This window comes from Nycticebus coucang, chromosome 2 (assembly GCF_027406575.1).
Source record: "Nycticebus coucang isolate mNycCou1 chromosome 2, mNycCou1.pri, whole genome shotgun sequence".
Lineage (NCBI taxonomy): Eukaryota > Metazoa > Chordata > Mammalia > Primates > Lorisidae > Nycticebus > Nycticebus coucang.
The window spans coordinates 42,681,448-42,707,765 of record NC_069781.1 but is presented as its reverse complement, the minus strand read 5'-3'; the positions used below and the strand labels follow the sequence as shown (position 1 = coordinate 42,707,765).

Here is a 26,318-nt window from a genome sequence, read left to right as displayed (position 1 = left end):
ACTCAGTTTTCCAGACAGTTCTACACTGGGGAACTGGACACTAAGCCAGATACTGATAAAATGATGCCTTGCTTCTTATTTTCCTGATGTTCCCTGTGTATATCTTATCAAAAACCCTGGGGAGAAAAGAGGTGAGTGGCAGACATGATTTAGATATTCCTGGTAACTTTTATTTTCATAGACGAAAAATATCTCTAATTCTAAAGTATATATAATCAGGAAAGCATAGTACAAACAGACTGTATCATTGACAATGAATATTAAACAAGAGATAAATACTATGTCACAAGTATTTATATAAAATTTAAAAGATTAGAAAATAAATACTAGGGCGTCGCCTGTGGCTCAGTGAGTAGGGCGCCGGCCCCATATACCGAGGGTGGCGGGTTCAAACCCAGCCCTGGCCAAACTGCAACAAAAAAAAAATAGCTGGGCGTTGTGGCAGGCGCCTGTAGTCCCAGCTGCTCGGGAGGCTGAGGCAAGAGAATCGTTTAAGCCCAAGAGCTGGAGGTTGCTGTGAGTTGTGTGAGGCCACGGCACTCTACCCGAGGGTGGTACAATGAGACTCTGTCTCTACAAAAAAGAAAATAAATACAAAGTTTTTGACAAAACCGGGGTGGGATATTCTTAAAATTTCTTCAACTAACACCTTACTTTGTTTCCTCTAACAGAAAGGATTCAAGGGAACGCCCCACCTGACAGAGGGGTTCTTTCAGAGTAAGATGGTGACACCTTGGCATGGCCGAGAAAAGGTCCTGCCTTCCTTTACCAAAAAATGCCTAAGAGCTAAGCAATGAGTGGTATCAGCTAACAATAACCAGTATTTGAAAAAGCCTCACTGTCAGGCCCTGCTCTTACTTTTCTCATGTGTCTCTCACGTTCTCATTAAGTTGCCTAAGGTCTCACTAGCACCAAAGCCTATTGCGGTACCATGCACCAGCAGGTAATAACCAGGGCAAGGATCAACTGGGTAGGGACTCCAGGTATAAATTGCTTAAGCTCAAGGTTACCTTAAGGTACAGATAACATAAATAAGAGAGGAAATAAGAAATAATGGCTATTTTACTGCAGTCAGTGGAATCACTACTTTTCTAGAGACACTTTTCCACTGCAACTTCTAAGGTCTGTGTCTCTTAGCTAGCGCAGTTTTCTCACAGACAGAAACTGCAGAGGGAAGAGACTAAACCCGAGACTAAAGTAGAAATTAGAAAGACCTAATCTTTTTAGTATCTGTTTCTTTCTTTTTACGTTTCTGTTAGACTTGACAAAAATACTACAAACTCTGAGCTACAGCAAAATTGATAATCCTTTGAAAAGTGGAATGCATTTCAGAATATACTGGCTATCGATGATAAGAAGAGCAAGAAAGGAAAGCAGTCAAAACAATAGACACGTAAAATGTGAAAAGGCAGATAGCATAGTTTCACTTTCAAGTTCAATTACCTGCATCAATATTTGGAAACAGAACTAGAGTCCGCTTGTTAAATGAGATGAGTGCGTCCAATGTTAACTCAAACATTTTAATGGAATGTTTAATGTCAGTGGTCACAGGGTGCTGCAGTGCAACAATGTAATCTTTACATTTTACATCATCACCTGTTTAAAGAAAATCAAACCAAGTTACTTCATTAGTTAAGAATCTCAAAAGATAAAGAAGCAGATGTTAAAAACAAGACCCTAGGCTCAGCACCTGTAGCTCAAGCGGCTAAGGTGCCAGCCACATACACCAGAGGTGGCAGGTTCGAATCCAGCCCAGGCCTGCCAAACAACAATGACAACTACAACCAAAAAATAGCCAGGCATTGTGGTGGGCACCTGTAGTTAGCTACTTGGGAGGCTGAGGCAAGAGAATCACTTAAGCCCAGGAGTTTGAGGTTGCTGTGAGCTGTGATGCCACAGCACTCTACCCAGGGCGACAGCTTGAGGTTCTGTCTCAAAAAAAAAAAAGAAAGCAAGACCCTAAAGTTTGGGTCTTTTAAAAATTCTAAGTTAGGGTGGCACTATGGCTCAGTGAGTAGGGCACTGGCCCCATATACTGAGGGTGGTGAGTACAAACCTGGCCCCAGCCAAACTGTAACAAAAAAATAGCCAGACTTTGTGGCAGGTACCTGTAATACCAGCTACTCGGGAGGCTGAGGCAAGAGAATCACCTAAGCTCAAGAGCTGGAGGTTGCTGTGAGCTGTGACGCCATGGCACTCTACCAAGGGTGACAAAGTGAGACTCTGTCTCTAAAAAAAAAAAAAATTCTAAATTAAAAATTATTTGTCACATTCTTAGTAGGGCATCCCAATTAAGATCGAATGATAAGAACTTGTAGCAACAAGTACAAGGATTCAGCAAACTTACCACTTTACAAAGATACTTTCTACCACCAATGTAAGATATAATTTCAAATAGCACTAGAAATAATACTAGAAATTCATTGTTTTAAAATCCAAAATATCAATAGCCGGGCGTTGTGGCGGGCACCTATAGTCCCAGCTACTCGGGAGGCTGAGGCAAGAGAATCGCTTAAGCCCAGGAGTTGGAGGTTGCTGTGAGCTGTGTGAGGCCACGGCACTCTACCGAGGGCCATAAAGTGAGACTCTGTCTCTACAAAAAAAAAAAAAAAATCCAAAATATTCCAAAGCACTAGAAAACTGTGAAGCTTCCCAATTTCTTTCTTTTTTTTTCTCTCTCCCTCTTCTCTCTCTCATCTTGTTTTTGAGACAGAGTCTCACTCTGTTGCCCTGGGTAGAGTGTCATGGCATCATTGTAGCGCACAACAAACTCAAACTCTTGGGCTCGAGCAATCCTCTTGCCTCAGCCTCCCAAGCAGCTGGGACTACAAGTGCCCACCACAACACCCAGCTAGTTCTTCTATTTTTAGTAGAGACAGGTCTCGCTCTTGCTCAGGTCTCAAACTTCTAAGCTCAAGTAATCTACCCACCTTGGCCTCTCAGAGTGTTAGGATTATAGGCGTGAGCCACAGCACTCAGCCTGAAGCTTCCCAATTCCCAACTAATGTTTCTAAAGAATAATCAGCAATATTATTATTGGGGCATTTAAATATCGAATGAGCATTAAACATGTTATACATAATGCATAGGAGTTTCCCCATATCATCACTTACCAGATTCAACAAGGGGCAAGTGTTTCTAATTCTGTTCAAAAAACTAGAAAGGTTTCATGCATCCCTAGGCTGATATCTCAATGACAGTTCCTCAGCAAAAAAAAGTATAAAAGGTCTAGGTTGACAGTGCTATGCCAAACAACACAAGGAAATTTATCAACAGGGCCTATATTATCCTATAAAACTGAAAATAAGCTCTACTCACTTTTTTTTTTTGAGACAGAGTCTCACTATGTCGCCCTCAGTAGTGTGCTATGGCATCACAGCTCACAGCAACCTCAAACTCTTGGGCTTAAGTGATTCTGTTGCCTCAGCCTCCCAAGTAGCTGGGACTACAGGCACCTGCCACAACACCCAGCTATTTTTTTGTTGTTGTTTTTATTGTTGTCATAGTTGTTTAGCAGGCCTGGGCGGGGTTTGAGCCTGGTGTATGTGGCCACTGCCCTAACCACTGAGCTGTGGACACTGAGCTTACTCACTTATTTATTTATTTAGAGACAAGTCTCACTTTGTTGCCCTCGGTAGAGTGTCATGGCGTCACAGCTCACAGCAACCTCAAACTCTAGGGCTTAACTGATTCTCTTACCTCAGCCTCCCAAGTAGCTGGGGCTACAGGCACCTGCCACAACACCCGGCTATTTTTTTGTTGCAGTTGTTTAGCTGGCCCAGGCTGGGTTCGAACCAACCACCCTCAGTGTACGTAGCTGGTGCCAAAACCACTGTGCTACGAGCGCCAAGCCCTACTCACTTATTTTTAATGAAAGAATATCCTTCTCTGGGATATTAATTTTAATAATCAATATATCATGAAATATATAGTTTATCATCAGCTTCCAAATTCAACAAGCACTAGGTTTTTGTTTGTTTGTTTGTTTTTTACTATTTAATGGTAAAAGAGGATTTTTACTAGGTCAGAATCTTCAGTAGTATTTGGTTCCAAAATGTTATTTTAGAAAAGTATTAGGTCCCATATTAGGTTCAAAACAGAGGAGGAAGGGGATATAATTATTCAATTTTTGTACAAAGTAAGAAAAAGATCTGAAGAAAAAGAATCTAACAGAAACTTGATAAAACATTAAAACATGAGAGTGAAAGATCAAAAGGAACACAGCCTCTCACATTACGGTTAACAGAAATCTAGAAAGATGAGCTCAACATAGATAATCTACTAGATATCGATGAAGGTCATTAGAAAGAAACTATTTGAAGAGAATTAAAAACTTGGGTGGAATTAGTGGCAATAAAAGCCTTCACTGGAAAGGATTTGGGAACACTATGTATATGCTGTGATCTGACCTCAAGTGCAAGTCTGTTCTGCTATGATGCATGTTTCTATAAAATGAATTAGCTCATCCATAACTGGTATTGAATGACATATTGGAGGAATGATGTCAGCCTTTAATGTGGCAGTTGAGTTATTTACACATGATTCCTTACGACAGAACCCTAATGCAAAGACCCCTAATATAAACTCAAGCTGAAATTGTGGAGAAATAGTCTCATCAAGAAGCCCTTGGCCCACATTCTTTCTCTTGGTTCTGTTGCCTTTGTATTCTGTCTTGAAAACACTTATAGGAAAAGTTTCTCTGGTCTTTGGACATTTTGTAGGCAATTTTTCCTTGAACGTGAGCATGTAATGGAGCTTCTACAGTCCAGGCAGAGGATCATTCAACACAAGTTATTGCTACAGCCCATCACTATGGAGCAAGAAGGTGAAGAGGAAGAAAAATCCCAGCACTTTATCCCATGAAAGCTTTCCGCTTCTCATTTATTTCTACTTTAAGTGTGATTAAGAAACACTTGCAGGGCATAGAAAATAACCACACTATGCAGAAAGCAGTGGGACTGCACTTTGTAACTATACGAATGGTTCTATATGGAGCCATTTGTTTCTTTATGAAAGGATGGCAAAGGGCGGCTCCTGTGGCTCAAGGAGTAGGGCGTTGGCCCCATATACCAGAGGTGGCAGGCTCAAACCCGGCCCCAGCCAAAAAACTGCAAAAAAAAAAAGGATGGCAAACTAGCAAAAACTAGATGGCTTTTTTTAAATCAATAAAAAAGAAAACACATGACAATGAGCCACAGCCACCCATCCTAGCAATAATACATTTTGTGCAAAACCTGCACCTGCTTCTCCACCTGCTTAGTTTTGACATAATCTTCTGCTTTTGCACCCATAACTCGGCAGCCTCAACCCTTTTACACAACCCATTCCACTTATAAAGTCCTATAGTTACTGCAGTGTTTCTTTCATTATTAGGAATTTAACATACCTTTTTAACTTCGCTAGTATTTTTATTAAGATTGTTATATATTGGGCGGTGCCTGTGGCTCAGTTGGTGAGGCGCCAGCCCCATATACCGAGGGTGGCGGGTTCAAACCAGCTGAACTGCAACCAAAAAATAGCCGGGCGTTGTGGTGGGCGCCTGCAGTCCCAGCTACTCGGGAGGCTGAGGCAAGAGAATCGCTTAAGCCCAGGAGTTAGAGGTTGCTGTGAGCTGTGTGATGCCACGGCACTCTACTGAGGGGTATAAAGTGAGACTCTGTCTCTACAAAAAAAAAAAAAAAAAAAAAGATTGTTATATATTAATGTCCTGTTTACAAAACTGCAATTGTATTTTCCAGCCCTATTTTCCTAGAAGCAGAGTGATAACATGAGAAGCTGCACATTAATAAGCAGGCACAAAATATATGATATTATTGCACAGGTGGATGGCTCTGGCTCATCATCTTGGTTTTTTTCCCACTGGTTTAACAAATAAAAAAAATCCAGTGTAAAAGTCATTCTTTTTTTCGTAAAGAACTACTAAAAATCAGGCACAGTGGCTGATGCCTGTAATCCCAGCACTTTGAGAGGCAGAGATGGGCGGATTCCTTGAGCTCATGTTTGAGACCAGCCTGAGCAAGAGCGTGACCTCATCTCTAAAAATAGCTGGGCACTGGGCGGGCACCTGTAGTCCCAGCTATTTGGGAGGCTGAGACCAGAGAATCAATCATTTGAGCCCAAGAGTTTAAGGTTGCTGTTAGCTATGACGCCACAGCATTCTACTGAGGGGGGTGGGGAAACAAATAAAGAACTACTAAAATTCATCCCAACTAGGACTTTAAACCCTACAAGTATAATTTTGCTGCATTTTGCTTTCTTTTTTATTTTTTTTTGAGACAGAATCTCACCCTGTCACGCCAGTAGAGTGCCATGGCGTTGCAGCTCACAGAAACCTCAAACTCTTGGGCTCAAGTGATTCTCTCACCTCAGCCTCCCAAGTACCTGGGACTATAGGTACCCACCACAATGCCCAGCTATTTTTTGTTGCAGTTGTCACTGTTGTTTAGCTGGCCTGGGCCGGGTTTGAACCTGCCACCCTCGGTGTATGTGGCTGGCACCATAAACACTGTGCTACAGGCACCGAGCCATGCATTTTGCTTTCTAATGGTTATTTTCCATTCATTACAATTTTTTTAGTAAGACAAGATTTTCCAAAATACATATAGTGCTAATGGTACTACCAGAAAGGAATGCAAGAGTGTTTACTTGTAAGCCTACAATAAGGAGAGACTAAAGAGGCAGAAATTTGTCCTACCAGTATTATGTAGGCAGATTTCTTGATAACGGCAAATCTGTCCAGGGATAAGAAATACATAGAATGGGCTTGGCTCAGTGGCTCATACCTAAAATCTCAGCACTCTGAGAGGCCAAGGCAGGAGGATCACTTGAGGTCAGGAGTTTAAGACTAGCCTGAGCAAGAGCAAGACATCATCTCTACTAAAGATAGAAAAAAATTAGCCAGGCATTCTGGCATTAGCCTGTAGTGCCAGTTACTCAGGAGGCTGAGGCAGGAGGATCACCTGACCTTAGGAATTGGAGGTTGCAGTGAGCTATGATGACACTACTGCACTCTACCTAGGGTATCTCAAAAAAAGAGAGAGAGAGAATGGGTTAAGCTATATAGAAAAAAAAAGCCCAATTCTCTCCCTGTTCTAATGTGATCTGGGCCAAAAATACACAAAATCTCTTTGATTATACAATTGCCAGGTTGATTTCTATTCATTAATTTTATAACCTAATAGATCTACCTCTTAGAAATGAAAGGTCTGAAATAGATGATTAGTCCTGATTTCCTCCTAGAAAATATTCTCACTATAAATTAACCAATTGACATTCTATTTCTAAACCTGTTTTCTTTTTTTTTTTTTTTTTTTGGCCGGGGCTGGGCCTGAACCCACCACCTCCGGCATATGGGACCGGCGCCCTACTCCTTGAGCCACAGGCGCCACCCCTAAACCTGTTTTCTTTACCTCTGATTAGCAAAAAGTAATTTCCAGGAGCTAGGTCACTGATCACTTAAAATTTCAGACCTAAGGCTTACTTACAAAGATACTCTCTAATGCTACTATTATAACTTTTCCTTTCTAATGAATATCAAAATAACAGTTTTTTCCAATGTACTAAAAAATGTCAAAAAACCAAAAATAAAACATTCATAATCCCACACCAGAAATAAATACAATAAATAACTTGGCATACATATTTCTTAAACTTTCCATTACGGTCTTTATAAAAATGGCATGATATTACACATATAATTTTGGCACTTGCTTTCTTTTTTCCTTTTTGACATATCAGGATCTGTCTTTATAACTAAACATTCACTCATAATGTTAAATTAATGAATTTATAGGCATCCTCTTGTATAAATATAACATGGATTCCAATCCATTGGACCTGTTTTACAGAAAAGGTGAATCTCACAGAAGTCAAATCACACCATAGGGCAAGACCTACAAACTCTAACTTAGGCCTTCTGATTACTAATGGAATATTCTATCCAAGGACTGAAATATGCCCAGCACTTTGACAAAAACAGTCATTAGATTGCATAGAGTCTAATATACATACCTAACCACATCCGAATGATGCTCATATAGTCTTTGTTCTTGGCTGAGAGAAGTTTGTCATAGGAAGGGCAGCCAGCTAAAAGGATGCGGTCGTGGTCCTCACACATGGATATCAGGTGTTGCTCTGCACTTCGGGTGCAGCACACGTGATAATGAGCCAGTTTTGTTATGGCATGTCTGATAGAGTCGTCAATGGTCCCACTGACTTCCCCACCTTCAATATGAAGGATTCGGATGTTCATTAAGGCAGCAGATGTAGCCAGAGCCAAGGCATCAAACCTGTCTCCATGAACAATCATGATATCAGGCTTCAGGCGATTAAGGACATCTGGTAGCTTCACTAGGGCCAGGCCTACTGACTCCACCATGGCTGCCTCATCTTCCCCTCTAACGATAGTGTGCAGCCTGGTGTTGATATCAAAGTCATCTTGTTCAATCATGCGATATGTATTTCTAAAGCAGGAAAGAAATAAAGATGTCAGAGCATGTTCTTAAGCACAGGGCAGGGCCATAATATACAAGAAAAGCAATCTAACACCAAACCTGAAGGGAGAAACATTCTTTTTTTTTTTTGCAGTTTGACCGGGCACCTCCGGCATATGGGGGCCAGTGCTCTACTTCTGAGCCACAGGCACCACCCAGGAGAAGCATTCTTTTTTTTTTTTTTTTTGTAGAGACAGAGTCTCACTTTGTCGCTCTCTGTAGAGTGCTGTGGCGTCACACGGCTCACAGCAACCTCCAACTCCTGGGCTTAGGCGATTCTCCTGCCTCAGCCTCCCAAGTGGCTGGGACTACAGGCACCCACCACAACGCCCGGCTATTTTTTTGTTGCAGTTTGGCCAGGACCGGGTTTGAACCCGCCACCCTCGGTATATGGGGCCAGCGCCCTACTCACTGTGCCACAGGCGCTGCCCAGGAGAAACATTCTTAAAAATTTATTTGTTGGCTTGGTGCTCATAGCACAGTGGTTATATCGCTGGCCACATACACTGAGGGTGGCAGGTTCGAACCTGACCGGGGCCAGCTAAACAATGACAACTGCAACAACAACAACAACAACAACAAAATAGCCGGGCATTATAGCAGGTGCCTGTAGTCCCTGCTACTTGGGAGGTTGAGGCAAGAGAATTACTTAAGCCCAGGAGTTTGAGGTTGCTGTAAGGCACAACGCCATAGCACTCTACCGTGGATGACACAGTGAGACTCTGTCTCAAAAAAAAAAAAAATTATTTGTTAAAATAACATACAGTGAATTATAACTTATGCACAAAAATAAAGATTATAGGCTATAAGTATATATATATAACATATATACACACACACAAATACATATACATAAATAGTCTGATTAATTTTTTATATGAATACCTACATAGCCACTGCCCAGACCAAGGAATAACATATCTAGCACTTTGGAATAATCACTTGTACCCTCTCCTAGTTAGTACCTAAAGAGAAAAACATCTGAAGAATAATGTTTTTATTAGGAAGAAAGAGACCAAACTTTCAACAGTGGTCAAGATTTTTTCTTTCTTCTTTAATATTAATTTTTTTAAAAGAAGTATGCACTTAGGAAAAACAATGCTACTTACAAAAACAAAGCTCTTTTTTTCCTACAAAAAATAAAATAGCAGGGAACCAAGATACCTGATGTGTCATTATAATATAAATTTCCAAATGATGGAAATGACTTCCTGGATTCTGTTTGTATGGTATCACTAATGTAAGCAAAATTCTACATAGAATAAAAATGTAGGCTTTACAGAATTAAAACAGCTGCAAAATGCAATGTTTTTGTTGTTGTTTTTTTTTTTTTTTTTTGTAGAGACAGAGTCTCACTGTACTGCCCTCGGGTAGAGTGCCGTGGCATCACACGGCTCGCAGCAGCCTTTAACTCTTGGGCTTACGCGATTCTCTTGCCTCAGCCTCCTGAGTAGCTGGGACTACAGGCGCCCGCCACAACACCTGGCTATTTTTTGGTTGCAGTTTGGCCGGGGCTGGGTTTGAACCCACCACCCTCGGCATATGGGGCCGGCGCCCTACTCACTAAGCCACAGGCGCCGCCCTGTTGTTGTTGTTGTTGTTGTTGTTGTTGTTTTGAGACAGAGCCTCAAGCTATTGCCCTGGGTAGAGTGCTGTGGCATCACAGCTCACAGCAACTTCCAACTCTTGGGCTCAAGCGATTCTCCTGCCTCCGCCTCCCAAGTAGCTGGGACTACAGGTGCCCACCACAACACCCGGCTATCTTTTGGTTGCAGCCATCATTGTTGTTTGGCAGGCCCGGGCTAGATTCAAACCCACCAGCTCAGGTGTATGTGGCTGGTGCCTTAGCTGCTTTAGCCATAGGCACCAAGCCATTTGTTTTTGTTTTTTTTTGAGACAGAGTCTCACTATGTTTGCCTGCCCTTGGTGGAGTGCCCTGGCATCACAGCTCACAGAAACCTCAAACTCTTGGGATTAAGCAATTCTCTTGCCTCAGCCCCACAAGTAGATGGGACTACAGGCACCCACCACAACATCCAGCTATTTTTTGTTGCAGATGTCATTGTTGTTTAGCAGGCCCGGGTGTATGTGGCTGGTGCTGTAACCACTGTGCTACAGGCGTCAAGCCGCAAAATGCAGTTTTAAGACTGCTTCATGATTCAACAACAGCAACTCTCAATGCCTTAACATTTCCTATTATAACTAAATTTTGAAAGAGATGGTCTTTAAAAATATATGTTCATTATTTAAAAATTGGAAAACACAGAAAATTACTACCACAAACCTGCCAATCAGCAATAACAAGTATTACTTTGATTTCTCTCTAGCTATTTTATATAAATATTTTAAGATGGTTGAGAATACACTGCACACACAATTTTATAATCTACTCTTAATCCTTTTAATATTTTCTCAGATAATTATGGATTCTTTACATACATCATTTTATATCATGTAGACATCCTAGCAGTCACTTTGTAGATTCCTTTGGATTTTGCCACATGAGAAACCATGTCTAAAAATAAGGGCAAGCGTTATGCCTTTATTTCTATTTCTTGCTTTATTACACTGGCTGTCATACAGCGCAAGGTGAAGAGAGATGGTGAAAGTGGAAATCCTGACCTTGTTCCTAATCTTAGTGGGAAAGCATAAATTTTATGTTAGCTATAGGTTTTTCACAGATGGCCTTTATCAGATTGAGGTTTCCCTTCTAGTCCAAAGTTGCTAGGAGTTTTTATCATAATTGGTTGTTTAAATTCTGTCACTTTATCACCCTTGGTAGAGTGCCCTGGCGTCACAGCTCACAGAAACCGCAAACTCTTGAGCTTAAGCAATTCTCTTGCCTCAGTCTCCCAAGTAGCTGGAACTATAGCCACAACACCTGGCTATTTTTTGTTGCAGTTGTCATTGTTGTTTAGGTGGCCCTGGCTGGGTTTGAACCTACCAGCCTTGGTATATATGTCATAACCACTGTTCTATGGGCGCCGAGGCAAATGCTTTTTTTGATATACTGAGATGATCATATTTCCCCTTTATTCTGTTAATATATGAATTATACTGGCTTTCACATGCTAAGTCAATCTTAAATTCTTGAGATAAACTCAGGTTTTTTATATTTCTGAATGTGACTTGCACATTTGTTTAAAATGTTTATGCCTATATTCATGAGAGATACCCGTTTCAATTTTATTTTTCCTCTGTCTTTGTCAGTCTTGGTATCAGGATTAGGCTGGCCTTATAAAAAGAGCTGAGAAAGTTCCCTCCTCCTCTATTTTCTGAAAAAGTTTATGCAAGAGTGGTGTTATTTCTTCCTTAATCTTTTGTAGAATAAGTGAAGACATATTTGTGGAAAATTATTTTTATGAGAAGTCTTTGATAATACATTTGATTTCTGTACAGATAGTGGGCTACTGGGATTTCTTTTTAATTTTTCTATCACAGTTGTACATATTTGGGGGGGTACATGTTATATTCTGATCCAAGTATACAATGTATAAGGATCAAACTGAGACATCAATAATCTTTTTTTTTTTTTTTTGAGACAAAGTCTCACTTTATCACCCTCGGTAGAGTGCCATGGCATCACAGCTCACAGTAATCTCCAACTCCTGGGTTTAGGCGATTCTCTTGCCTCAGCCTCCCAAATAGCTGGGACTACAGGCGCCTGCCACAGCGCCCGGCTATTTTTTTTTGTTGTTGTTTACAGTTTGGCCGGGGCTGGGTTTGAACCTGCCACCCTCGGTATATGGGGCCGGTGCCCTACTCACTGAGCCACAGGTGCTGCCCGACATCCATAATCTTAAACATTTATCTTTTGTATTAGGAACATTACAATTCTAGTGATTTTGAAAGATTTATTTTGATACAATAAATCATTGCTAACTGTAATTTCTTTACTGTACTGTTAAATATTAGAACTTATTCCTTCTTGACTCCCCCCCTTGAGATTTTCTATTTCTCTGTATGTTTTAGTACACAGTGCTTTTTCAAGCAATTTGTCCACTTCATCTAAACTGTCGAACTTATTGGCATAATAGTCCCCTTTTATCTTTTTTTTTTTTTTTTTATGGTTTTTGGCCGGGGCTGGGTTTGAACCCGCCACCTCCGGCATGTGGGACCGGCGCCCTACTCCTTGAGCCACAGGTGCCGCCCCCCTTTTATCTTTTTTTTTTTCTTAGAGTCTCACTTTCTTGACCTTGGTAGAGTGTCATGGTGTCACAGCTCACAGCAACCTTAAACCTTCAAACTCTTGGGCTTAAGTGATTCTCTTGCCTCAGCCTCTCAAGTAGCTGGGACTACAGGTGCCCTTTTTATCTTTTTAATTCTGTAGGATCAATAGTGATATCCTTTTAGTCATTTCTGTATTGGTAATTTCTATCTTCTTTTCCTTTTTTTTTTTTTAGAGACAGAGTCTCCCTTTATCACCCTCAGTAGAGTCCCATGGCGTCACAGCTCACAGCAACCTCCAACTCATCAGCTTAGGCGATTCTCTTGCCTCAGCCTCCCAAGTAGCTGGGAGGACTACGGGCACCCACCACAATGCCCAGCTATTTTTGTTGCAGTTTGGCCAGGGCCAGGTTTGAACCTGCCATCCTCCGTATATGGGGCCAGCACCCTACCCACTGAGCCACAGGCGCTGCCCTTCTATGTTTTTTTTTCTTCTGCATTGCTATGAGGTTGCCAATTTTACTAATATTTTTAAAGAGTTAACTTCTAGCTTCATTAATTTTCCCTGTTATGTGTTTTCACATTTCCTTGATTTCTACTTTTTATTGTTTCCTTTCTCCTATTTACTTTGGGTTTCATTCCCCTGCCCTTCCTTCCCATCCCTTCTCTTCCCCTTCCTTTCCCTCCTCTCTTCTCTTCTTTTTTTTTCTTTTGCAAACAACATCTCACTGTGTTGCCCATGCTGGAGTACAGTGGCTTGATCACAGCTTACGGCAGCCTTGGACTCCTGGGCTCAGATGACCCTCCTCCCTAGCTGGGACTACAGGCAAACACCACCATGCCAGCTAATTTTTTAATTTTTTGTAGAGACAGAGTCTCACTATTTTTCTCAAACTGGTCTTGAACTCCTGGCCTAAAGCAATCCTCCCGTCTCAGCCTTGCAAAGTGCTGATAACTGGAGTGTATAGCTTTTCATTAAAGTAAAAACACAGATCATTGACTCTAAACTTCTTTTTTATTTATTTTTTTTTCTTTTGAGACAGTCTCATTATGTTGCCCTCAGTAGAGTGTTGTGGTATCACAGCTCACAGAAGCTTCAAACTCTTGGGCTTGAGTGATTCTCTTGCCTCAGCCTCCCAAGTAGCTGGGACTACGGGTGCCCGGCACAACACCCGGCTATTTTTCTGTTGTCATTGTTATTGTTGCAATTGTCATTGTTGTTTAGCTGGCCCCTGTTGGATTTGAACCTGCCACCTTCAGTGTATGTGGCTAGTGCCATAACCACTGTGCTATGGGCGCCGAGCCTGAACTTCTCTTTTTTAGTGTAAGCATTTAAACCTATAAATTTCCCCCTACAGCACAGCTTTACCTGTACAAATTTTTATGTACTTTAATAGTTTTATTATTCAATTCAAAACATTTTCTGATTCCCTTTATGATTTCTTGTTTTGTTTTGAGACAGAGCCTCAAGCTTTCGCCCTAGAAATTAAACACTATACATGTCAATAGCCCATTGGATAAAACAAGATATCATGGCTCAGTAGAGTGCTATGGCATCACAGCTCACAGCAACCTCCAACTCCTGGGCTCAAGCGATTCTCCTGCCTCCGCCTCCCAAGTAGCTGGGACTACAGGCACCCGCCACAATGCCCGGCCATTTTTTGGTTTCAGCCATCCTTGTTTTTTGGCGGGCCCAGGCTGGATTCGAACCCACCAGCTCAGGTGTATGTGTCTGGCACCTTAGCCCCCTGAGCCACAGGTGCTGAGCCATGATTTCTTGTTTTATCCAATGAGCTACTGAAATGTATAGCGTTTTTTTTGTTTGTTTGTTTTTTTTACTGTAGAATTATCTTTTTATTTTGGGTAAAAACCCACAGTCATTTTGGGGAGTTGTAATTAAGATTTAACAGCATTATAATTCTAACAAATAACTTAAATATCCTTGTGAGATAAATATAATAATTTATATATTTTTATTTATTTAATATATATTTATTATTATTTTGGAACCCGACAGTATCAAGACTACAAATCACACTAGCCTACATCTATCACCAATGACTCATACTGTTTCTATCTAACGAATTGACCATTACATTTCCAAAGTTCTGAAATGGCCAACAGACCATAGAAAGATAATTCTTTAGGCTCCTGCTTGAAATCAACAGCTTCAGCAAACTGCTGGCCTTGATTCAGGGCCAACATGTATAGTGTTTAATTTCCAAATATTTGAGGCTTTTCTAGTCAAAAAACAACAGCTGGAGACAGAAGAAACTGAGCAGACATTTCACCTGCTGTCAGCTGCAGGGGAGACAGTTTGGAGTTTGAGACTACCAAATGTCCACAAAGTGTTTACGTAACTACCTGCTCAAACAAAAATCAAGTCTTCCCCATGGTCATATCAATGTACGCAGCTATGATTTAATAAAAATAAATAAATAAATAAAAAATAAAATAAAAATAAAAAAGAAGAAAAATTAATAGAACTTAAAAAACAAAAATCAAGTCTTAAGAGTAACACACCAGAACCCAGTGTGTATCATCTACAATGTTCTGCATATAATCACAAATTAATAGACATGGGAAGAAAACAGGAAATTTGGGCCCAGCATCAATAGAAAACGCAGTCAGTAGAAACAGATCCATTTTGTGGTGCCTTAACCTAAACAACCCTGGCTTTCTACTTGAGTTCTAGCCAACCCATATCATGCAGACGGGAAATACTTTCAGGGGGAAAAGCTATTTAAACATGGATCTCACCTACTATAGTTCCCTTCTTTAGTGGATTGAGTCTCCTTCAGTCTCAGCCTGCTATTTGTTGCTCTCGAGTGACTTCAAGTATTTTTTTTTTGAGACAGAGTTTCACTTTGTCGCCCTCAGTAGATTGCTGTGGCGTCACAGCTCACAGCAACCTCCACCTCTTGCGCTTAGGCTATTCTGTTGCCTCACCCTCCCAAGTAGCTGGGACTACAGACACCCGCCACAACTCCCGGCTATTTTTTTGTTGCAGTTTGGCCGGGGCTGGGTTTGAACCCGCCACCATTGGTATGTGGGGCCAGCGCCCTACTCACTGAGCCACAGGCACCGCCAGCCTTCAAGTATTTTTAAAACTATTTTTTTTCAGAGTTCATAAGTGATAACTGTGGGAGAGTTAGTCAGGAATAAGTTGCTCTACAATTACTAGAACCTAAATTTCTTTTCCTTAAATAAGCATTTTATAATCTTAAATATTTTGTTCAGTTATTCCTCATTTTTCCCTGAGTAATAAAAACACTTAAGACCATAAATTGATTTTTTTTTTTTTTTTTTTGTAGAGACAGAGTCTCACTGTACCGCCCTCGGGTAGAGTGCCGTGGCCTCACACGGCTCACAGCAACCTCTAACTCTTGGGCTTACGCAATTCTCTTGCCTCAGCCTCCCGAGCAGCTGGGACTACAGGCGCCCGCCACAACACCTGGCTATTTTTCTGTTGCAGTTTGGCCGGGGCTGGGTCTGAACCCGCCACCCTCGGCATATGGGGCCGGCACCCTACTCACTGAGCCACAGGCGCCGCCCCTTCTTTCTTTTTTTTTTTAAGAGACAGAGTCTCACTATGTCACCCTCGCTAGAGTGCTGTGGCGTCATAGCTCACAGCAACCTCCAACTCCTGGACTTAGGCAATCCTCTTGCCTCAGCCTCCCGGATAGCTGGGACTACAGGCGCCCACCCACAACACCCGGCTATTTTTTATTGCAGTTTGGCTGGGGTTGGGTTCAAACCCACCACCCTCGGTATGTGGGGCCAGCACCCTACCCACTGAGCCACAGGTGCTGCCCTTCTCTATTAAGTATATTCTAAGAGCAAACTGTCAAACTCGTTTTTGTTTTTGGGACACAGTCTCACTTTGTCACCCTTGGTAGAGTGCCATAGCATCATAGCTCATAGCAACCTCAAACTCCTGGGCTTAAGCAATTCTCTTGCCTCAGCCTCCCGAGTAGCTGGGACTACAGGCACCTACCACCACGCCTGGCTATTTTTAGAGACAAGGTCTCACCCTGGCTCAGGCTGGTCTTGAACCTGTGAGCTCAGGCAATCCACCCGCCTTGGCCTCCCAAGTGCTGATTTTTGGAAAAAGGTTCTTATTTGTTTTGCTGCTATTGTCTTGTTTTTTATTTTATTTATTTTTTAGAGACAGTCTCACTTTATCACCCTCAGTAGAGTGCTGTGGCATCACAGCTCACAGCAACCTGCAATTCCTGGGCTTAAGTGATTCCCTTGCCTCAGCCTCCCAAGTAGCTGGGACTACAGGCGCCCACCACAATGCCTGGCTATTTTTGTTGTAGTTGCCACTGCTGTTTTAGCTGGCCGGGGCCAGGTTCGAATCTGCCACCTTCAGTATATGAGGCCAGTGCCCGGTCTTGTTTTTTATTTATTTATGTATTTATTTTTATTTTTTTAGGACACATTAAAATTTGCTTTAATACTTCTTTGGGGAAAAAAAAAAATCACACTTTTAGTGAATGAACAAAAAACATTTTTACACTATTATTTTTATCTACCATGCCATGAATTCATAGGAAAGAGGTTCCAGTAGCTCAGGGAGGCACCTTGTCATTGAATGTGACAAAGTGTTGATTAACTTTTGAATTCATGGGAAATAGGTTCCAGCACCTTGTATCACTGTTACATGGGGGCTATTGGTTATCCTGTGTGCTATGCTGTATACCTATTATGCCATGAGCTCATGGGGAATAAATAGGTTCTTGCACCTAAAAGCATGGGTCCACTGGTACTCCTGTGTGCTATGTTATATGCTTATTATGCCATGAATTCATAGGGAATGGGTTCCAGGAGCTCAGGCTCCTTTCCGTTAGTTCTCACAAAGTGGGCTTCTCTGGGTGGCGCAGGCTGGCGCTTCAGTTGAACCCAGGTACCTTTCTCTTTGGCTTCCTTCTTTTTCTGATCATTTTCCTTCACACGTTTCAGGAAGCTATCTCGGCTCTTATTGTGCTTAATATGCTCAATACGAACATTAATCCTCTTCGCGAGGATCTTGCCCTTAACTTGTTTACAACAATGCCAACAGCATGCTGGGTAACACTGTAGACTCTTCTGGTTTTGCCATGGTCACATTTGTGTGGCATGCCTTTTTGAACAGTACCCATTCCCTTGATGTCTACAATATCGCCTTTCTTGTAGATTCGCATATATGTGGCCAAAGGAACAACTCCATGTTTTCTAAAAGGCCTGAAGAACATGTACCGGGTGCCTCTCCTCTTTCCCTTTGTGTTTGTCATTTTGGTGAATTACTGGAAGATGGTGTAATTGTTTGTTTTTTAAAGAACAGCCTGAACAATGTAACACAAGCTTCTTTCATATATAATATTGTATTTGTGACCATCTTTGGAGACTGCAATAACGATTTCAAGCCACAAGGGTGTACTAAATGCTACTTTATTATAGATAGCAAAATAAATGTTCACTTCTGGTTTATATATTCTGTTCCCTTAAATATTGCCCAACCTTCATTTTTTATCTTTTTATTCCTTTTGTTTGCAACCTTTATTTTTTAGATAAAGCCTGTGATCAACAACAAACCTAATATCACCAAAATAAATGGCAATGGCCATAGCAATGTAACTTTGTAGTTTATCTTGAATCTTGTTCCACGTCTACTATTTAACATGCTGTTGACTTATAAACCAGTTTTAAAGAGTTGCCAGTAGAACTCACAAAACAGCTTACATGGAATCACATTTTTATAATCATGCAATATATATATTTACAAGTGACATTTCTTCTCAATGTTACAACAAATAACAAATAGAATAATAAGATTATTTATAGCGATCACTTAGCAGGCATAAACTAAGCAGCATCACTGTGATGGATGCTTTCTATCACTAGCTCCATTCCTCACAACTACTTACGATATGGTTTTCACTCCATTTTATAACTGAGGAAATTAACACTTGGAAATGCTACATGATTTCTCCAAGGCCACATAGAAACTAAGTGAGAGAACTGAGATTTGAAGCTGGGCCTACATGGCTACAAAATCCAACTTTTCTTCAGTATACTGTTGCAAGAATAAGAAAATTCTTTCATCTTACCCATAGTCATCTATCAGGTGAGAGCCAAGAACCACCACATCAAGTTCAAAGAATTCAGGTTCTGTTTTAATGCCAAACATGATTGGGGCAAGTTTAGAATAATCCGCGCGGTTGCAAGTAGCAACGCAAACCCGAAGCTTTCGGTTATTCCCATTCTTCTCCATGACTTGCTCTCTTCGTTTTGAGAGGTTCTTAAAATAGAGTTCCTGAAGTTCAAAAGTAAAAGTTATTGTTTATGATATGAATAACTCCTAGGTATAAAAACAGAACTTTCAGTTGTTAGTCCTTCACCACTTTATTTATTTATTTATTTATTTATTTATTTTTCAGACAAGGTCTCACTCTCTTGCCCCACCTAGAGTACACCGGCAGCATCACAGCTTATAGCAAGCTCAAACTCCTGGGATCAAGTGATCCCCCTGCCCCAACCTCCAGAGTAGCTGGGACTTCCAGGTGTCCACCTCAGCCTCCTGGGATTACAGGCATGACCCACTGGCCCCAGCCCCTTAACTACTGTTCAGTATGGTGATTCTTAATCTTTTTTTTTTTTGAGACAGAGCCTCAAGCTGTCACCCTGGGTAGAGTACCATGGCATCACAGCTCACAGCAACCTCCAGCTCTTGGACTTAAGTGATTCTCTCACCTCAGCCTCCCAAGAAGCTGGGACTACAGGCGCCCGCCACAACGCCCGGCTATTTTTTTGGTTGCAGCCATGTTGTTTGGTGGGCCCAGGCTGGATTTGAACCCGCCAGCTCAGGTGTATGTGGCTGGCACCTTAGCTGCTTGAGCCACAGGTGCTGAGCCAATTCTTAATCTTTTTACACATCCCCACTCCTGTGAAACACTCTCACCAGTGTATCCAGACTTATGAACTTCCAGCAGACTAACTACCACGCTTTGCCTCATATAATGCAAACTCCCCCCAATTCTTGAGGGAAAAATAAGGATGCACATTATACATGGGGAGTACTAATTTCTTTATCTATATAAATGTTTTTAAATCTCTTATTTATGCTTATGCATTAAAAGTGCAATTCTAGAAAGCAATAATATTTGTATGCAAAATGATACCCTGGAATACAGTAACCAGTTTTGTTGAATGTAAGACAAATTTGCAATGAAAGCATTTTCATCCAATGAAGAACAATATATTTCCCTTCATATACTTGGGTGGGAGCTAGCAACATAACTGATATCTTTACAAACATTAATAGAAAGTCTCTTATACTTTGTATCTATTCCTGTGTTTTATAATTATTTGTTACATAAAATTTCTCATACCATAATACCTAGGTTAAAAAATTAATGCTAAAATTCCTTGATAATACAAAAAACAAGTACCTAAATATAAACAAATAAAAATTTGAATTAGGCTCAGTGCCTGTGGCTCAAGCCGCTAGGGTGCCAGCCACATACAACTGAGCTGGCGAGTCCGAATCCAGCCCAGGTCTGCCAAACAACAATGATGGCTGCAACCAAAAAATAGCTGGGCATTGTGGCAGACACCTGTTATCCCAGCTACTTGGGAGGATGAGGTAGGAGAATTGCTTGAGCCCAGGAGTTGGAGGTTGCGGTGAGCTGTGATGCCATGGCACTCTACTCAGGGTGACAGCTTGAGGCTCTGTCTCAAAAAAAAAAAAAAAAAAATTGAATTAAAAATTAAAACAAAAGATTTTTTTCCTGAAAGTATGGGCCCAAAACATGGGTGCACAGTATACATGGCAAATGTGGGATAACTCCATCCCTTACTCTCAAGAAAACACATGAGAAGGCATGACATAAATTGACTCTCACTTAAAAGGTGAGCAAATAGACTCGGCACCCATAGCTCAGGGGTTGGGGCACCAACCACATATTCTGGGGCTGGTGGGTTCGAAGCTGGCCTGGGCCTACTAGACAACAATGATAACTACAACAAAAACAACAACAACAAATAGCCAGGCGTTGTGGTGGGCACCTGTAGTCTCAGCTACTTGGAGGCTGAGGCAAGAGAATCGCGTAAGCCCAAGAGTTTGATGCTGTGACGCCACAGCACTCTACTGAGGGCAACATAGTGAGACTCTGTCTCAAAAAAAAAAAGGGTGAGCAAATATCTGCTCTTTAATTATTGTTAGTTAAGCCTTACTTTCCATATCTCACAATAAAACCCAATATACCAGACTATCCCAAAACTTTGGTTGAGAACCACTCATATAGTTCAACTCTTTCACTTTACAGAAAGGGAAACACAGCTCTTGGAGGGGGGGATTACTTCTCCAAGATTCAAGACTACATCTTAATAAGGCACTCATCCTTACACTATACGCTCCTCTAAATACAAAGCACTGTGTTTAGTACTGTGCAAAACATGAGTAACATAAAAACCCACCCTTCAAGACCTCATTAGCCCCTAAAAGCCAGCGCCTACAAAACTGACAACTCCAAATGTCTACCAGACATCTCCTCTTATATGTCCCAAAAGAACCCTGAAGTCAGTGTCCCAAACTGAACGCATTTTCTGTTCTAAACCTGTTCCTCCATAATTGTTCTCTAACTCAGTTATACGATTCCATTCATCCAAATGCCTTGACGCTCTTTTTTGTTCTTTACCCCCACACCTTCAATTCCATCTCATGAATCTTTCAAATCTAAACTCCTCCTCTTCCTCCCAACCAGGATTACCCCTAGTCCAATCCCTCATCTTAGTCAGAGCTCCTATAACAGGTGTCGAAGTAGTTTGCCTATCTCTAGTCTTGCTCTGCCTCCCACAAACTTAGAGTATCTCTACCTAAAATTCCTTTTCCATCCTGCCCAGGCTCCTACGTCTGGCATCACCTCTTCAAGAAGGCCTCACACAAACCTCAGTTCTTCCCCACGCGCTCTTAACTGCTGCCTTTCTGTGAAGCAGCGCTGTGGACCTACCCTACACTATTACCTATCTCCTCTACCATTCAAACCCAACACACCCATGCTATGCCCTCCATTCAAAAACTAAATATCAGAAGCAAGAGATAAGTGATTCCTCTTATGAAACATTTTATCTTTTTATTTTTTCTTTTTTTAAGACAGAATCTCACTATGTTGCCCCTGGTAGAGTGCTGTGACATCACAGCTCACAGCAACCTCCAACCCTTGGGCTTAAGCCATTCTCTTGTAGCTGAGACTACAGGCACCCGCCACAACACCCATCTATTTTTTGTTGCAGTTGTCATTGTTGTTTAGTTGGCCTGGCCTGGGTTTGAACCCGCCAGCTTCAGTGTATGCGGCTGACACTGTAACCACTGTGCTACGGGCACTGAGCCTTATGGAATATTTTAAACTTCTCTACATCAACATAAAATTTTACCTCTTGGACTCTAATCTCAATGCTCATGTTTTAGGAAGTATATCAATATTTATAATGTGTAATTAGGAATCCAGAAAAGCTTGAGTAAGGATGCCAATACACAGTTTCGATAAACTATGAAACTATGATAAACTATGAAACTGGAAATTCCATCAGTAGCTCTCTGCTGTTGGTACCTCATCTCTCTTAGACTAAAATTCTGTGACCATGCAAACTGTCCTACCGTTAGGCCCACTCTGAATTTACAATCCCCAGTAAAAGCTAATCCCACCCAATGGAAAGCACTTTTAAGATAACAAAATGAGCATTCTGCCAGGAGAGCTGTGTTCAGAAGATCTAAGCCCTACCTAATCATTAAAGAGACAAAAATATTCTTCTAAAAATGGCAGTCCTAAGTGTTTTTATACATAGTCCTTTTTCCAATGATCACATTTTTTGACCTGAATAAATTGTTGCTGATACTTAATTTTTTGAAGCAAAGTAAATCATTCATGGTTAGTCAATTAGTATTTACTTTACAATCATAGTCAGTTGGTATTTACTTTACAAAGAACAATAAACTTTGTATCTGGCAGCCTAAAATGTTTACTGTTTACCAGGTTACCCAAAGGTTATTCTACCTAAACTTAGAGCAAGTAAGCCATATAAATAAACTGTGAAGAACAAAACTATGTTACTTAAGGCCAAAGCTTTCTTAAAGAAAAATCTTTAAGAGAAAATAATGGTAAAATGTCTTTATAAGGGGAAGAATTTTAAAAATAATTTTCATTTAACTTATTTTTTGATTAGGTAGTATATTAACATGGTTTAAAACTGAAAAGTCACAAGAGACTATATAGGAAAAAGTCTTCTCATCTGCGTTCCCCAGCCACATAGTTCTCTGCCCTGAAAGCAAAAAGGTACCAGTTTCTATCTATCCTTCCATAAATAAACTATAATTATATCAATAAATACACATATTAATTTACAAATATAATAAGGTGAATTATACAACTGGTAACATTCTTTTTTTTTTCTTTTTTTTGTTAGTGCAGATGGGTTCTCACTTATGCTCAGGTTTGTCTTAAACCTTGTTTTTTAAAATGCTTTGAATTACATTTATGAAATAAATGGTAAAATAGGAAAGTTTAAAGGCACTGGAAATACCAAATCTAAAAGTGCAAAGTTTTGAAAATTGGTGGCTATCAATATTTTCAAATATATGAAGGGTGATGAGACACCTCCCCGTCCCCGAAACTCCCAACCTGAGCATGGGGTCACGCTGGTGCTCAGGTTGGTCTTGAACCTGTGGAGCTCAAGCAATCCACCTTCCTCTGCCTCCAAGAGTGCTAGGATTACAGGCGTGAGCCACCTCGCTTGGCCTCAACTGGTAACATATTCTACAAATTATTGTTGCATACCTTGTTTTTTAAAATGCTTTGAATTATATTTATGAAATAAATGGTAAAATAGCAAAGTTTAAAGGCACTGGAAATATCAAATCTAAAAGTACAAAGTTTTGGAAATTGCTGGCTATCAATATTTTCAAATATATGAAGGGTTATGAGATCCCCTGAAAGCAAAAATATTAAGTGTCACAAACATTTATCGCGTATTTACTCTGTACAGAGGACTGTAAAGCATACTGAAAGAGGCATGAAGCTGAGAAAGACCTACTTACTGATTTTCAGGAATTTACAATCTAGTACATGACACTAGACCACAAAGTAGATCTCAACCAACTTTACCAAACAGAAGCACTAAGAACAAAATTAATAAATTTTTTGGGCAGCGCCTGTGGCTCAGCGGGTAGGGCGCCGGTCCCATATGCCGGAGGTGGTGGGTTCAAACCCAGCCCCAGCCAAAAAAAAAAAAAAAAAAAAAGAAAAAAAAAAAAATTAATAAATTTTTTCTCTGCTCAGTATGTGCTGCTATTTGTTCTGGATATGATATCATGCCCAAAGATACATTTTGATACTAAGAACTATAATCAGAGTTTTCATCATCCACATGGAACAAACAAATGTGACAAAACGAGCACAAACTACAATAGGGAAATTTAAGTTGCATAAAGTGCAATGTCATACAAAATAATGGCTTGGCGCCCCTACCTCAGTGAGTGGGGCACCAGCCACATACAACAAAGCTGCCAGGGTCAAGGCCCGCCTGGACCTGCCAAACAGCAATGACAATTGCAACCAAAAAATAGCCAGGTGTTGTGGTGGGCACCTGTAGTCCCAGCTACTCAGGAGGCTGAGGCAAGAGAATCACTTAAGCCTAAGAGTTAGGTTGCTGTGAGCTGTGACGCCATTGCACTCTACTGAGGGCGATATAATGAGACTGTCTCAAAAAAAATAAATAACGGGAGGCTGAGGCAAGAGAATTGCTTAAGCCCAGGAGTTGGAAGTTGCTGTGAGCTGTGTGAGGCCACGGCACTCTACCGAGGGCCATAAAGTGAGACTCTGTCTCTACAAAAAAAATAAAATAAAATAAAATATAAATAAATAAATAAATAAAACTAATTTATTTACTTAGTAGATTCCTAGCCAGCATTTAAAACAAATGGATTAGTTTCAAGTTAAGGCTAAGTGAAATTAATTAATTAATTTAAAAAATTGATTATGTCAGGCTCAGCTTGATGACTTACATCTGTAATCTTAGCAGTCCAGGAGGCCAGGGCAGATAGACTGCTTGAGCTCAGGAGTTCAAAACCAGCCTGAGCAAGAATAAGACCCAATCTCTACTAAAAACAGAAAAACTAGCTGAGTAAAGTGATGCACATCTGTATTCCTAGCTACTCGGGAAGCTGAGGCAAACAGATGGACTTGAGCCGAGTTTGAGGTTGCTGTGAGCTATGACATCACAGCACTCTAGCCTGGGGCAACAGAGACTCTTTGGGGGGAAAAAAAAAAAGGATTATGGGGGTAGTGCCTGTGGCTCAACGGAGTAGGGCGCTGGCCCCATATGCCGAAGGTGGTGGGTTCAAACCCAGCCCAAGCCAAACACTGCAAAAAAAAAAAAAAAAAGGATTATTTCTGTATTTGTCAATAATGATGAATCTCAAAATCATAGCATTAGGGGGAAAACAGCAAATTCTAAAGAGTTGCTAATATTTTGTGATTTTTTTTTTTTTTTTTTTTTTGTAAAGACAGAGTCTCACTTTATCACCCTCGGTGGGGTGCCGTGGTGTCATACAGCTCACAGCAACCTCTAACTCCTGGAGCTTAGGCGATTCTTTTGCCTCAGTCTCCCAAGTAGCTGGGACTACAGGCATCTGCCACAACACCCAGCTATTTTTTTTTTTTTGTAGAGACAGAGTATCACTGTACCGCCCTCAGGTAGAGTGCCATGACGTCACACGGCTCACAGCAACCTGTAACTCTTGGGCTTATGCGATTCTCCTGCCTCAGCCTCCCAAGCAGCTGGGACTACAGGTGCCCGCCACAACACCTGGCTATTTTTTTGTTGCAGTTTGGCTGGGGCTGGGTTTGAACCCGCCACCCTGGGCATATGGGGCTGGCACCCTACTCACTGAGCCACAGGCACCGCCCTACACCCATCTATTTTTTGTTGCAGTTTGGCCGGGTCTGGGTTTGAACCCGGCACCCTTGTTATATTGGGCCACCGCCCTACCCACTGAGCCACAGGCACCGCCTTATTTTGTGAATTTTTAAAATATGCAAAACATTACCATATGTTGTTTATTGACATATAGTAAAATTATATACCAATTCAGGAAAGTAATTACCTCAAGAGAGGGAGGGAAGGGTAAAGAAAATAGACATGAAAGAAAATAGACAGTAGGACTTTAGCTATCTACACATAAACATTTCTTTTTCTTTTCTTTTCTTTTTTTTGAGACAGAGTCTTACTCATCACCCTCGGTAGAGTGCCATGGCATCACAGCTCACAGCAACCTCAAACTCTTGGACTCAAGCCAGTCTCTTGTCTCAGCCTCCCAAGAAGTTGACATTACAGGCGCCCACCACAACTCCTGGCTATTTTTAAAGACGGGGTCTTGCTCAGGATGGTGTGGAACCTGTGAGCTCAGGCAATCCACCTGCCTCAGCCTCCCATCGACATTTATTTTTTAAAATTATACCATACACAAAGATCAGAAACAAATGTGGCAACATATTACTGTATGTGTTAAATCTTGGTGATTGGTGGAGGGTATCATATTGACTTCTGTCCCTTTCAAGATATTTAAAATATCTCATTACTGGGCGGCGCCTGTGGCTCAGTCGGTAAGGCGCCAGCCCC

At 41.1% G+C, this 26,318-nt stretch overlaps 1 protein-coding gene and 1 non-coding gene across 3 annotated transcripts in view; both read right to left on the bottom strand.

Moving 5' to 3' along the window:
• GNE (glucosamine (UDP-N-acetyl)-2-epimerase/N-acetylmannosamine kinase) overlaps positions 1-26,318 on the bottom strand; it is a 97,084-nt gene that overhangs the window by 51,746 nt on the left and 19,020 nt on the right. For both annotated transcript variants that reach the window (XM_053568764.1, XM_053568773.1), the window contains exons 2-4: positions 18,752-18,957; positions 8,011-8,462; positions 1,444-1,596 (exon numbers count right to left, since the gene is read on the bottom strand). In XM_053568764.1, coding sequence (XP_053424739.1) covers positions 1,444-1,596; positions 8,011-8,462; positions 18,752-18,957 — 811 coding nt within the window. The remainder of the gene's footprint in view (positions 1-1,443; positions 1,597-8,010; positions 8,463-18,751; positions 18,958-26,318) is intronic.
• Positions 14,725-14,861, bottom strand: LOC128580300 (small nucleolar RNA SNORA2/SNORA34 family). Its single transcript, XR_008378600.1, has one exon. It is a non-coding gene; the product is annotated as a small nucleolar RNA SNORA2/SNORA34 family (small nucleolar RNA).